The sequence below is a fragment of the Onthophagus taurus genome, unplaced genomic scaffold (genome assembly GCF_036711975.1).
Source record: "Onthophagus taurus isolate NC unplaced genomic scaffold, IU_Otau_3.0 ScKx7SY_14, whole genome shotgun sequence".
Classification (NCBI taxonomy): Eukaryota; Metazoa; Arthropoda; class Insecta; order Coleoptera; family Scarabaeidae; genus Onthophagus; species Onthophagus taurus.
In genome coordinates this window covers 182,178-196,383 of record NW_027248939.1, presented here as the reverse complement: position 1 = coordinate 196,383, position 14,206 = coordinate 182,178, and the positions used below count along the sequence as shown (strand labels likewise).

Sequence of the window (14,206 nt, the reverse complement as noted above, 5' to 3'; positions counted from 1 at the left end):
TAAGTTTTTGGTAACAACTAGTCTTTCTATTTCCGTTTGCCGTCATGAAGTTTAAGTTTATTTATACAAAATGTAGAAAAAGGACCAATGAAAAACAGCTGACCCACTGGGAATGCTGACGTGGTCCTTTTTAACTCATGGCATTTCATTTTGGTTTTATTTTAGTTTTTAAGTATTTTGTTATTGGGGTTTATAATGGTGCTATGGGTTAATAAACATTATTATTATTATTATTAAATTACGATCGCTGGACAAAGGGTCATTCGGAAAATAAGCTTCATGACATGATGGACAAACTGGCAAGGAAAGCTGCAGGCGATCCTCCGTGATCGCCAGAACCATTCATTACCCCAACAATAAGGTCTTTAATAGAGCTTCAAAAAGAGGAAACACGTAAGAAGTTTGTAAACTACTGGGACAGGACACCAGGATGTCGCCAAGCCAAGGAGGCTCTGATGTACCCTGGTCCTAAACGAACAGATTTATTTATGAGGCTGTCCAGGGAGAACCTACGTTTGGTCATAGGTCTAATCAGTGGACACTGGCATCTACAGAAGCACTTACTGAACATAGGAATAAGTAACACCGACATCTGCAGAGGATGCGGCGAGGAGGAATCGGCGGAACACATTCTATGCGACTGCATGGCCCTCCGAGCATTAAGGTTATACATTTTTGAAGATATCCAGATTCGCATGAGTGGAATCAGGGCAGCACAACCAGGAGAAATTCTAGCCTTTGCCTCCAAGGTTCAGCCTGCATTCCCGCGAATCCAGAATCCAGGTTATGTTGGAACGTGTCTGAAAAGACTAATTTTTATTAAACAGCCTTGAAATTATTACTAGGTGCAAAGCGATGGTTTATGTAGCAAATTAAAGCTAAAAGGTTCTATTTTGTGATTAGATTAAAAAATGTAGTGTTTAATAAGTGAAACTTTGGGAAAAAGTAACTCGAAGCAAAAATTGCATATCTTTGTTATGTTGGAACGTGTCCGAAAAAGAAGAATTTTTATTAAACTGCCTTGAAATTATAACTAGGTGCAAAGCGATGGTTTATGTCGCAAATTAAAGCTAAAAGACTCTATTTTATGACTTGATTAAAAAAATGTAGTGTACAATAAGAGTTTTAATTGTTAGTTATTTAAAGGTCTTTTATCTTGTAATAATAATCTATTTATTTCTTCTGCTTGTTTTATACAACATTTAATAATGAACTCTCTTATCAATAATATTCGTCGCGCTATTTTATTTTTTCTATCAACAACTATTGTCTTTTATTTTTTAAATACTATCTACGATCAAAGATGTTTTTACATTGTCATTTAATCATTTCTAATTTTAACACCCCTCCTTAATGATTACTCCACTCTCTTAATTTAATAAACTATCCTTAACTTAAACAAACTTTATAATTGAACAATATTAATATTTAACATAAATATAAACCTAATCTGTTACGATTTAACTCAAAATCATACTTATTTGTCCCTTTTGTCAATATATCAGCTAATTGATTTTTAGAACTCACATGTTCAACAACTACTTCACCTTTATCTAAATGGTTACGTATAAAATGATATTCTAGGTCAATGTTTCAGGATTTTTTATAATTGAAATGCATGCTTGATTATCTTCGAATATTTTGATATAATCATAATTTATATTTAGTTCTTTTAATAATTTTCGCAACCACAAGCATTCCTGTACGGCTGAGCATAAAGCAATCAATTCTGATTCTGCAGTAGACATTACTATGCTATTTTGTTTCCTTGTTACCCACAGTATAGTGCTTCCAAATATTTGTATCAAATATCCTGTAATTGATTTTCTGTCATACTCATCACTTGCCCAATCTGAATCCACATAACATTTAAATGGTAATTCCTCAACATTTCTTTTGTATGTTAATTTAATATCTACTGTTCCTTTTAAATATCGCATCAATCTCTTCATATGTGTCCAAACATAACTTTGATATTTATCCTGATATCTTGTAAAATAATTCAAAGCAAAACTTATATCAGGTCTTGATCCTAACATCAAATATATCAAACATATCAAACATCCTATTAATTCTCTGACAGGTCGTTTTGAATGTTCATGTTCTTTAACTTCTATTTTCAATTTGGGATCTATAGGTTCAAAATGCTCAAAATTAAAACGCTTTAAAATTTTTAACAAATAATTTCTTTGACTAATTTTCAATATTCCCTTCTTTATATCGTAATCTATCTCTAAGCCTAAGAAGTATTTCAAATTGCCTTTATCTTTTAATTCAAATTCATTCGTCAGTTCTTTTATACACTTTTCAACATTATCTATTTTATTTCCAGCCAAAATTATGTCATCAACAAGTAAAATTAAAAATATAATATCTGCAGAATTGCCTTTAGTATATAAACAATATTCATTAATTGATCTGGTAAATCCAATTTTTATCAAAAAATCATTAATTCTCTTATTCCAACATTTCGCAGTTTGTTTAAGACTATATAGAGATTTATTTAACTTTAGAACATTTCCTCTTTTACATGTTACTTTTTTTTGGTGGATATATATAAATATTTTCTCTTAATTCTCCATTTAAAAACGCTGTTTTTATATCTAACTGTCTAAATACAAATCCATATTGATTTCCAATTGTTAGTATTGTTCTTATCGATGACATCCTTGCTACAGGTGAATAAATTTCTTCATAATCAAATGATTTTCTTTGGCCACAACCTTTGACTACAAGTCTAGCTTTATATTGTTCTTCTATATTTGCTTCCATTGGTTTTTTAGTGTATACCCATTTTGCTCTCAAAATTTGTGCATTTTTAGGTTTTTCTATTTCTTTCCACGTATCTGTCTTTTCTATTGAATCAATTTCTCTTTCCATTGCTTTTAACCAATAATACTTGTCTTCACATTTTTCTATGTCTTCATACTCCTTTGGAACTTCCTCTACATAATTCATTGCATCATATGCCATATATATCTTCATAATCTTTTTGCCATGCTGGTAATCTTTTTTCTCTTTTACTCCTTTTTGTATTACTTTCTTCTCCACTATCATTTCTTATTTCATCTTCAACTGATACATTTTCTTTTTCCACTTCAGTACTTTCATTTAACTCGTCTGCTAACGTCTCCTCGTTCCCTCCGTTTTTATTATTATGTTCATTTATGTTTATTCTTACAATATCTTTATTGCAAGGAAAACAATTTTCATTAACTTTGATATCTCTTGCTATTTCTAATTTATTTTCTTTTATGTTCCATAATCTATATCCGTTTTGTACAAATCCTACAGTTATACATTTTTCTACCTTTGAATCAAACTTATCTCTCTTTCCTTTGGGAATGTGACTTAGCGCTAGAGTCCCGAATACTCTAATATTGCTTAAGTTTTGTTTGTTACCATACCATATTTCTGCAGGTGTAACTTTAACTTTTAATGACTCTGTTGGACATCTGTTTAGAATGTAAGTTACATATAACAATGCTTCATTCCATAATTGTTTCGGTACTTTAGAATCATACATTATTGTTCTAGCTCTTTCAGCCAATGTTCTGTTCATTCTTTCTGCACCTCCATTATGTTCTGGTATATACAGGGTGATTCATTAGCTCTATGACAAACTTTGGCAGATGAAAGGTGATGCGATTCTAAGGAAAAAATGTTATATGAATATGGGTCCGATTCATTTTGGTTAAAGAGTTACAAGCCTTTGAAAATTTTACACAGTTTAATAGGTAAATGAAAATGTAACATAAAAAATAAGTTTAAAAATTACAAAAATTGTTCGAAACGTAACAACGTAAATGTAACAAATGTAACGAAGTAAAGATTTGCAACAATAATTATGAAACACAAATACAGAGTTGGCTGTGATAACAAAACTGAGTTCTTTACGTCAAACATTTCAATTTACTCTATTCTGTGTGTTTCAAAGTTTATAATTGTCAGAGTTTTGATCGAAAACGAAAATGCATGTATTTACGACTGAAGAATATGCAGATATTATTTTTGTATACGGGCTTTGTAACGGAAACGCTCGGCAAGCAGCAAGAGAATACCTTCGTAGGTTTCCAAATAGACATCAACCTGCCCATACAGTGTTTAGTGCATCATTTCGCAGACTGAGAGAAACAGGTAACCCCGCTCCACTACATTCCGTTCGTCCCCATGATGTGAATGTACAAAATGAAGAACGTGTTATTGATTTAGTACTTGACGACCCTTCAATTAGTACTCGGCGTATAGCGAGCATGTTACAAATATCCCAAAGTTTTGTATGGCGTGTATTGAATCGAGAAATGTTACATCCGTTTCATCGCCAAAATGTTCAAGCATTACATTCTGGAGATACTGAGCAACGCTTAGCATTTTGCCACTGGATTATTCAGCAACATGCTCAAAATAATAACTTCATTTCCCAAGTTCTGTGGTCTGATGAAGCGTGTTTCACTAGGGACGGCATAAATAATTATCATAACGAACATGTGTGGTCCTTGCAAAATCCACATGCAATTAGACCAGGAAGATTTCAGCAACGGTTTAGTGTAAACGTTTGGGGTGGCATTTTTAACAATTCTTTGCTACCTGTATGGGTGATAAATGAACGCTTAAATTCAAATGTGTACAGAAATCTCTTGGGACATAACCTTTTCGATTTTATCGACGACGCACCACTTAACATCGTTCAAAATATGTGGTTTCATATTTCAGAAGAAGTCATCGCTTGGTTACATGAACATTTTCCAAACAAATGGATTGGCAATGGAGGTCCAGTAGTCTGGCCACCACGATCCCCAGATCTAAATCCGCTGGATTATTATTTCTGGGGACACATGAAGCAGCTTGTGTACCATGTAGAAATTACTACCCGTCAGTAACTACTGGACAGAATTCAAGATGCAGCTAATAGCATACGGAATGATCCAAATATCATACGTCGTGTGATAGAATCTTTACTTCGTCGATGTGAGGCGTGCATTCAAGCTGAAGGCGGACATTTCGAACAATTTTTAAACTTATTTTTTAAACTTATTTTTTATGTTACATTTTCATTTGCCTATTAAACTGTGTAAAATTTTCAAAGGCTTGTAACTCTTTAACCAAAATGAATCGGACCCATATTCATATAACATTTTTTCTTAGAATCGCATCACCTTTCATCTGCCAAAGTTTGCCATAGAGCTAATGAATCACCTGTATAGTATTGTATAATCTAATATTATTTCTTCATTTTTGCAAAACAATTTAAAATCTTTAGAAATACATTCCCCTCCGTTATCACACCGAAGTTTAAATATTCTCATTCCAAACATTGACAGTCATTTGAAAATATTCTTTAAATTTATCAAACACCTCTCCTTTATGTTTTATCATATAAATTGTTGTAAAATGTGAATAGTCGTCAATAAAAGTTACAAAATATCAGCTATGACCATCACTCGATTCTGGTGTTATAGGACCACAAACATCCGTATGTATTATCTCTAACAATCGTTTACTTTTAGCTCGTGTTCTAAATGGTAGTCTAGACATCCTGCCCGCAATACAAGGTTCACAGAAATTTATTTCTTCTATTGGTATTTTGTCATTTATCCCATTCACATAATTTCCTTTTATTAATTTACTTAAACCTAAATACTTTAAGTGCGCAAATCTACGATACCATTTTATAAACTCATTATTATCATTTTGAGTATTATAACATTCACCCTTTATTATTTCAAAATTTATTTTGTATAATTTTTTTCGTTCACCTATGCCTATCAATCTATTATTTTTATATAACTTTGCTTCAGCATTTTCAAAAATTATTTTCATACCACCAGATTCTAATTTTTTAACAGGTAATAAATTTTGTCTTAAATTAGGAACATATAAAACATTCTTAATGTTACACAAAATTTTTTCGTTATTTATAATACTTTATATATTATTATTATATTTATATACTGATATATTTCCTATCCCTACCGCATCCAAACTATTATTATTTTTCGCCACTGCTATTCTAATTGGATTTTTTAACATTAATAGATTTTTAAATACCTGCCTATCATTGACTATATGATCAGTGCAACCTGAATCTATAACGAATTTTAAATCCGTCCCACTTGCTTGCTTATTTGTATCCAATTCTTCCATAAAGCATACGCTTTTGTGGAAATAGTTCAATAAAACTCACCACGGTTCATAAAAAGCTTACTTATTTACTTTTTAATAACACAACAAAGTAACTTTATAAAAGAAACAACAGAAAATAAAACGTTTAATAAAGTAAGGGTGCGATGCGCTTCGAACAACGTTACACCTCGCTGGTTCGAGTCGCATCGGTTATCGGTTGTCGCTGCGCCGATATGTTCCACGCAACCAGGGATTCTCCTAGTTTCGTTTAATTCGTTCTAAAATTCTCCACAACTTTTGTCAGGAACACTATAATCAGCTTCCCCTGTTATTCTTTTCTTCATTATTGACATAATTACTTCTCGGTTGATTACCATAACCTCGTCCTCTTGAGTACCTTCCAGGTGTTTGAACCTCTTGCCTCAGAACTGCCCCTTCCTTTATTACACCAACAATTCTTTTTAAAATGTCCCCGTTTACCACATTTGTAACATGATTTATCAGTCATAAATGCCAGGTGGTTAGTGCCTGTACTGTTCTCAAAATTATTTTTATTATTTATTATTTTTTGTTTTTCACATTCCAATAACAGTTTTGATTTCACAAAATCATATTTTAATTCCTCAGATGATAAATTTTCAATAACCGTAGCAATTGTTGCAAACGATTGAGGTAATGCCATTAATAAATTACAAATTACATCTTCATCTTTCAATTCCGCTCCACTTGATTTTAATTGTCTTAAAACTTCTTCAAATTCATTTATAAATTTATTCAGGTACTCGCCTTCTTTCAATTTTATTGCCAACATTTTCTTCTTGAGAAACATTTGCCCTGGCAGACCTTTCTTTTGCAAACATTCCTCCAATGCTTTCCACATCTCATTTGCTGTTTTTTTTTCTCGTAAATGTTCCAACTGGCTATCCGCTACACATTGCACAATCAGCGACTTCGCTTTGCTGTCGCTTTTCTTGATAGATAACTTTTCTGTTTCATCCATCTTAGACTGATCAATCAGGTTTTACCATTTGTAGAACTCCTTGTTAATCTAATATCATTTCCATCTGGAACTTCCAATTATAATAGTTTTCTACATTTAATTGTTCTATTTGGGACGTCTAGCTAGTCGACTGCATTATGTTTTATTATTTTTTTTTATTTTTAAGGTTACGTAAATTTATTTTTTTTAAATTTATCTACTGAAGTCTGGGCCCATAACTTTTTAATTGTTAGTTATTTAAAGGTCTTTTATCTTGTAATAATAATCTATTTATTTCTTCTGCTTCAATAATCAATCAATAATATTCGTCGCGCTATTTTATTTTTTTTATCAACAACTACTGTCTTTTGTTTTTTAAATAAATAAATCATTACTAATTTTAACATAAGAGAAGCTTCTGGAAAAAATAACTCAAAGCAAAAATTGCAAATCTTGGTTATGTTGGAACGTGTCCGAAAAAGAAGAATTTCCTTAAATCGCCTTGAAATTATTACTAGGTGCAAAGCGATGGTTTATGTCGCAAATTAAAGCTAAAAGACTCCATTTTATGACTAGATTAAAAAAACGTTGTGTTTGGTAAGAGAATAATATTAAATAATTATTCGTGAGACAATCTTTTTTATAAAAAGAAACAATTTTATTTCATACTAATATTTCGATCGTTTTTTTCGATCTACATACGGTATGTTTATTTCAATATAGTAGTCACCTTTCACGTTTTATTTTTCATAAACTTTTTATATCTCCAATTATTGTTATACACGTTTTATGGTTTCATTTATATTATTTCCTTAAGAAACATAATTTTTATACTCTGATGAAGATCTCACGAATAATTATATAATATTATTATCAATTACGATCGATTAATTTCTTTTATTTATTTTTTGGTAAGAGAAACTACTGGAAAAAAATATCTCGAAGCAAAAATTACAAATCTTGGTTATTTTGGAAAGTGTACGAAAAAGAAATATTTTTATTAAATCGCTTTGAAATTATTACTAAATGCAAAGTGATGGTTTATGTCGCAAATTAAAGCTAAAAGACTGTATTTTATGATTAGATTAAAAAAATTTATTATTAAAAATTTTGTGTTTAATAAGAAAAATTCCTGGAAAAAAAATCTCGAAGAAAAAATTGCAAATCTAATGGCCTTGAGGAAAATGAAAGATTAAAGATTAAAGTTTTAGTGCGTTTGTTTCTTCATTAAATTAAAATTGGTGCAATGTTTATTAATAACTCCGTTAACTTCTTATCGCAAAATTTATTTTGAATAATTATTTTTTTTACACTATCACGAAAATTAGGTCAATACTCGTGTTCACTCGCAATTTCTTTCAGTGTTTTCGGAGAAGAGGCATCATGAAAGTTGTATTCCATCAATTTGTATCAATATATTGCTTCATCAAAGTGAGTATTAAATTTATTTTAATTTTTGTTTAAATTCGCGGTCAAAGTTTATACTATTATCACTACTACACAATTATATTTTAGAATTTGCTAGGAATACCGCCGGGATTTCTTAAAAAAGAATCTGGTTTCGTTGGGTTATTAATACAAACATGTCTTGTAACATTATCGATTATAACCATGACGGTTTTGAACGTTTTTATGTTAATTATACAGTGTTTTTTGTGGGGGATGGATTTGTGGTTAACTTGTAAACTCGGCAACAATTACGGAGGTCGATTACAAGGATTAGATGGTTATTTTGAATCCACGGAGGAAAAAATAGGCGTTGCATGCATGATAATTTTGAATCACAACGAAGATGATTTCACCCTTAAAAAGCGCGTTCAAGAAATGTTTAAAACTGTACATAACAGTTCTTATAAGTTATCCTGTACCGTGGAAAGATGTTTGGGGTACGCCTATTACCTAAAGAATCAATTAACTTCGGAGGATTGCTTCAACATTAATAATGTTAGTAATAAAGAATGTTTAAGTAGGGAAGAATTGTTTGAATATATCGAAAATAAATACATGATTAATCTTTGTAACCAAAAAAGATTGTGGTACGGTGAAATATTTACTCAGCCAATTTTGTGGGACAAAGAAAATAAATCGCAAAAGCAAACAGCGATTTTATTCGTATTTAGACATTGTTTAGGCGATGGCCCTTCTCTTCTAGGATTATTAAATAACGTTATGGTGCATAAAGAGCAACCTGAACCTATGCAACTTAATGCGAGGAATAAAACAGTTCCCACCTTCACCTTGGATTATACTTATTTTTATCGCAACCCATTAAGTAATCAAATAGATGAACCCGCGTTTCAAACTCCACATAATAAACGTCACGTTGTTTTTTATTTAGAAGATAAAATAAAATATATTCCTATAATAAAAAAACTTAAAAATAAGCTCCAAGTTGGATTTGGTGAAATATTAATGGCTGGTTTAACAGCTAGCTTAGCAAATATTTTAGCGAAAAGAGGTAAGGTTATGGATAAATGTACAACGAGTATTATACTTAAACCAATCGACGAAGACATAATTAACGGAACTTATGATCACAATAATATAACTAATAAATCAACGGGAATCTTTATCAATGCCCTTGTGAGTATGCAGAAAGGATCGTCTATGTTGGATCGGATCAAATCGATTAAAATTGAAGTCGAAAAATCGAAACGTTCTGTTGATAGCTTAGTAAGTATTTTTCTTATATATAAATTTAATTAAAAAAAATTGTATTTAAGGCGATTCAAACATTTTCAAAGTTATTACATTTAATACCAACGTCCTTGATTAAATATATCGGGGCAATTACTTCGAACATAACAGCAGGGCTGAGTAATATTGGAGGATTACAAACAGTGTCATTGGCTGGGTGTGACATAAAAGCAGTAATGATGTTTACTCCGTTTCTGCAAAACATTGGTATTAAAATAAAATGTTAAAATGCTAATTTGAATTTTAACCGGAACATATTCGATTAGGTTTTAGATTACACGTATTCTCGTATGAAAACCGTCTTCAATTGGCTCTAAGTTTGAAGGAGAATATGGTGCGAAGTAGAGAGGAGGCGCAGGAGATTATTGATAATATCTTTGTATATGTTGATAAATTAAGTGAAGAATTAAATATATGATAGATTTGTTTAAAATTTTAAAATAAATAATGGAAAATTTGAAACAAACTAACTTCGTATTACTGCGATATGCAATGTTGATATTTTAAAACAAAATCATTAATAAAAATTCTTTATAACATAATTCTAATCAAATATTTTTATTTTAAATAAATATTATATGAAAGGATTTAAAAAAAAATATTAATTTGAATTCAAATACCGAATTACTGCGAAATACAATGATACGTACCGTTCACAGGGAAATTAAAATGTTATTAATAAAAATGATATAAGTACGAAGGCTTTCACGGCCGGTGTTAATTAAACTAAAACTAGAACTAACACTAGCACTATCACTAGAACTAACACTAGACCTAGAACTAGAAACTTTCGGGTTAATGGTCTATTTACACACATCAGTGACGCGTCAGTTCCGGCATTCGTGCATCAGGGTATCAGTGGTAAATGATATAGTCGCCTTTATTTTATACGAACACGTCCACAAACGTCCAGCACAGTAACGATTTTGACTGTCAGGAGGATTTGCATCAGTGTTTGGACAAATCAGTGTTAGAAAACACTAACGTGTTTTTGTATGCACATGTTTGGTGTAAACGAAAACTTAATTGAGATGGTGAGAGATTATCCGATTTTGTACGATATGTCTCACGCAAAGTACAATGACGATAATTACAAAAATGGTGGAAGGAAATCGCAAAACAACTAACCTGATTCGTTATTATATGTTCGTCTATTATAAATTCTGAATTTTTGTGTGAAAATGCCAAATGCGTTTTCAACAATCCTTCTGTCACAACATAAACGATAATTGAAAATGCGTTTAGGACCATCGAAATATTGTCCGGGATATGGTCACATTAAATAAGTTTTCAGGGGAAAGACCTCGTCCTCTACAATTACAACTGGAGCTTTAGTAGCTCTATTTGGCAAAGCAGCATTTTGTGGAACCGACAAACTGTTTTGTTGAGGTGATTTAGCAAACGGAAATTGTAGTTTGCATCAACAAGTGCCAACAAAACAATAGAAAACGTCTTCTTATAATTACAGAATAACGAATCGCTATTATGGGGAGCCTGTGTAGTACTACTAACTGTTCTTCGTCTAACGCTCCTAAACAGTTAGGAAAATTCCAAAACTTATAAAAGTATATCTATATATATCTATTTCATTCAGCAATATATTTAAACAATTCTCTGACATACGAAAATATCTAAAAAAACTTTGTTGCATCATCCACTAATTCCTTATACAAAGTTGCAAGTTCTCCTGTCAGTGCCTCTCTTTTTCCATGCTTTATGCATTCACTTTCGCTTCTTTTTTTGACGTTTCGGATGCCATGTTGCAACCTTCTTCAGAAACAAGTTCGAAGGAATTTTAATAATGGAATTTTCTCTTTTGGGATTGGGTTTAAAAAACCTTCTTGCTTTCCTTATTTTTTTTCAGCTAGGATACATCTAACGCAGTTTTTAATACATTGTTCAATTTTCGATTTAAGTTTTGGAATCCACAAATCACGTAAACTCATATCTTCAGTTTTTCTGGTGGAAAAGTGCCCGTTACCCTCGTGTGTTCTCCTTATTATTTACATTGGCATCTTATTTGGTACAACAATCAAATCTGTTCCCTGTACACTTTTATACAATATTCCGTACTTCAACTGGTAGTTTTCATGCGATTGATTATTTTCTAACAATTTTATCACTGCCTACATACTCATACTCATACTCATCATCAGCTTGATCTGGTTTCCCCTGCTCGATTAATTTGGAATTAATAGTAACAGTTAAAATATTCCTTGAACAAGCATCACAATGCGCTATTTTCGTACTTGGTCTATGTTCAATTTCATCTTGAAACTCTCCCAAAAATATAGCCCATCTCGCTAGCTTAGGTGACAAATCATTTTTCCTGCACAATCAGTTACTATTTTAAACTTGAGTCACTGTAGATAGATCCTGAACTTCTTCAAGATTGTTATCACAGTTAATGTTTCAAGTTCGTCACTGCAATAATTCTGTTCTACCAGAGTTGTTTTCTTATTCATGTAGTAAATAGGGGTGCATTTTGCCGTCTTCACCTTTTTGCGAAAGTACTACTCCATAACCAAGTATTGACGCATCCGTGTGTAATTCCGTTATAGCTTCGGTAAATTACCAACATCCACTGTTAGACAATAAATTTTTCAACGTTGCAATATATGCATAATCCTTAAGAAATTTACGGAAATACCCCGTTAAGTCAAGAAAACTCTGTATCTGTTGAACAGTTGTAGGTTTTAAAAATCTTTGGACAGCTAACATTTTCTCTTCTGATGGTCTGATAAGGTTATACTCAATATAATGTCCGTTAATGGGTGAGGTCTGTTTTCATCAGTTGACATTTTTTCTAATTTATTTGTAAGCCATAACGTTCTGCCGTTTTTATTACACAGCTTAGTCGATCCAAACCTTGCTTTCCATCGCATGCCACCATTATAACATTATCTAATTAAGTTAGTACCTCCCCTTCTCTGATGTGTGTCCAGAAGAAATCATTGATAAACCGCTGAAAGAGGGCTGGGGAATTGCACAGTCCAAAAGGAGACTTTCTATTTCCTACTTTCTCGGTCCAGAGGTACGTAGAAAAATCCATTTTTCAGGTCAAGCGTGCTAACCGCTCGAGCATCCTTTAGTTTATCCAGCTGGTCCTCTTAATGATAAAGGATACCTGTCCTTAACAATTTTATCATTGAGTCTTCTAAAATCAATACATATTCGGGTTTCCCCACATTTCATGAACGCAACGTTTGCGACTAGCTACGCTTTCTGTATATTTTTAATCTTCGTTTTTTCCTTCTTTTCCCCTTGATGTTGCTATTTCGTCTAATCTTTTCAAGATTACAGGTGGTAGAGATAAAATATCCTTCCTTCTCTGCAATTGTTCTTCTAGTAGCTCTCTACCTAATTGTTGAAGAAAGAGACGACGAGCTGGAACTTCATGGCCGTTTTCTAAATATATTACTTGCGAATTCATGCCTGCAATATTCAGCAGTGAAAAGAATACCACCATTGGCCATCTTCTGGTATTTCTTGATACATTATATAGCGAACACATTTTGTCTAGTATGTCCACACGCACTTTAGTTTGATTGTAGTAGGTGATCATTTCTGGCTTTTTCTTTGAACCGGTGTCCGCATCGATAGCTCCATCAAAATGCATACTTGAGATAACTAAAACGTTTCTTAGTTTACTTTTGTTTTTCGGGATGTAGGATACAAGTGTGCCTTCCTTTCAATAAGCAAAAATGCTTGAATGAACCTCTCTATTTTTAATATTTTTTAGATCTACAGGTATTTGCCATTTGTTTTTTTTTCAAAGTGCCAACGTAAGTCTGTATTTTTCTGACGAGGTTTGCAATAAACAGACATCACTGAACCAATTATATATGACATTGCGTCCAGATTGTTTGATAGGTTGGATCATTCTTTCAACAACATCCAAACTCTTATTGCTAAAGGGCATGTGGCCCCTCTGGTTGTTTCCCTACATATACTTCTAAATTACAGCAATAATACAGGTTTAAATCAACAAGGGCAAAAATCTTGATTCCATACTTAGCTGGCTTCGTAGGTATGTACTACTGTATACTGTATAAAAGAGCAACGTCCTCTCAAAGCCTCAATTTTTTCATGGAATGTAATATTTTCCCCAACTGAATAACAAGATTGACAATTAGTCAAATAAATCTCGGACTGGTGCGAGACGGTCAATTTCAAGCCGTTCTCTTCGTGTGTTTCGGTTATCAAATCAGAAACAACGAAGCAAAAATCGAAATCTTCTTAGACTCATTGTTAGTCTGAAAATTTCAACTCCAAAACCTTCCATAGATCTTCTACATTTATTCTTCCCCCTTTGTGCGTTCCCGCAATATATAACAAACCAATAAATACTTTTATTTCGGTTAAATCAGTTTTATTTGCATCTCGAGTACGACAGAAAGAGTCTTT

At 32.1% G+C, this 14,206-nt stretch overlaps 1 protein-coding gene across 1 annotated transcript; it reads left to right on the top strand.

Annotated features, from left to right (window-relative positions):
- Positions 1–8,193: 8,193 nt before the first annotated feature.
- Positions 8,194–10,341, top strand: LOC111420343 (uncharacterized). Its single transcript, XM_023053317.2, has 4 exons — positions 8,194–8,533; positions 8,618–9,775; positions 9,826–10,006; positions 10,066–10,341. Exons 1-4 carry the CDS (start codon positions 8,486–8,488, stop codon positions 10,215–10,217), a joined length of 1,539 nt encoding a protein of 512 aa, XP_022909085.2. The 5' UTR covers positions 8,194–8,485; the 3' UTR covers positions 10,218–10,341.
- Positions 10,342–14,206: the final 3,865 nt, after the last annotated feature.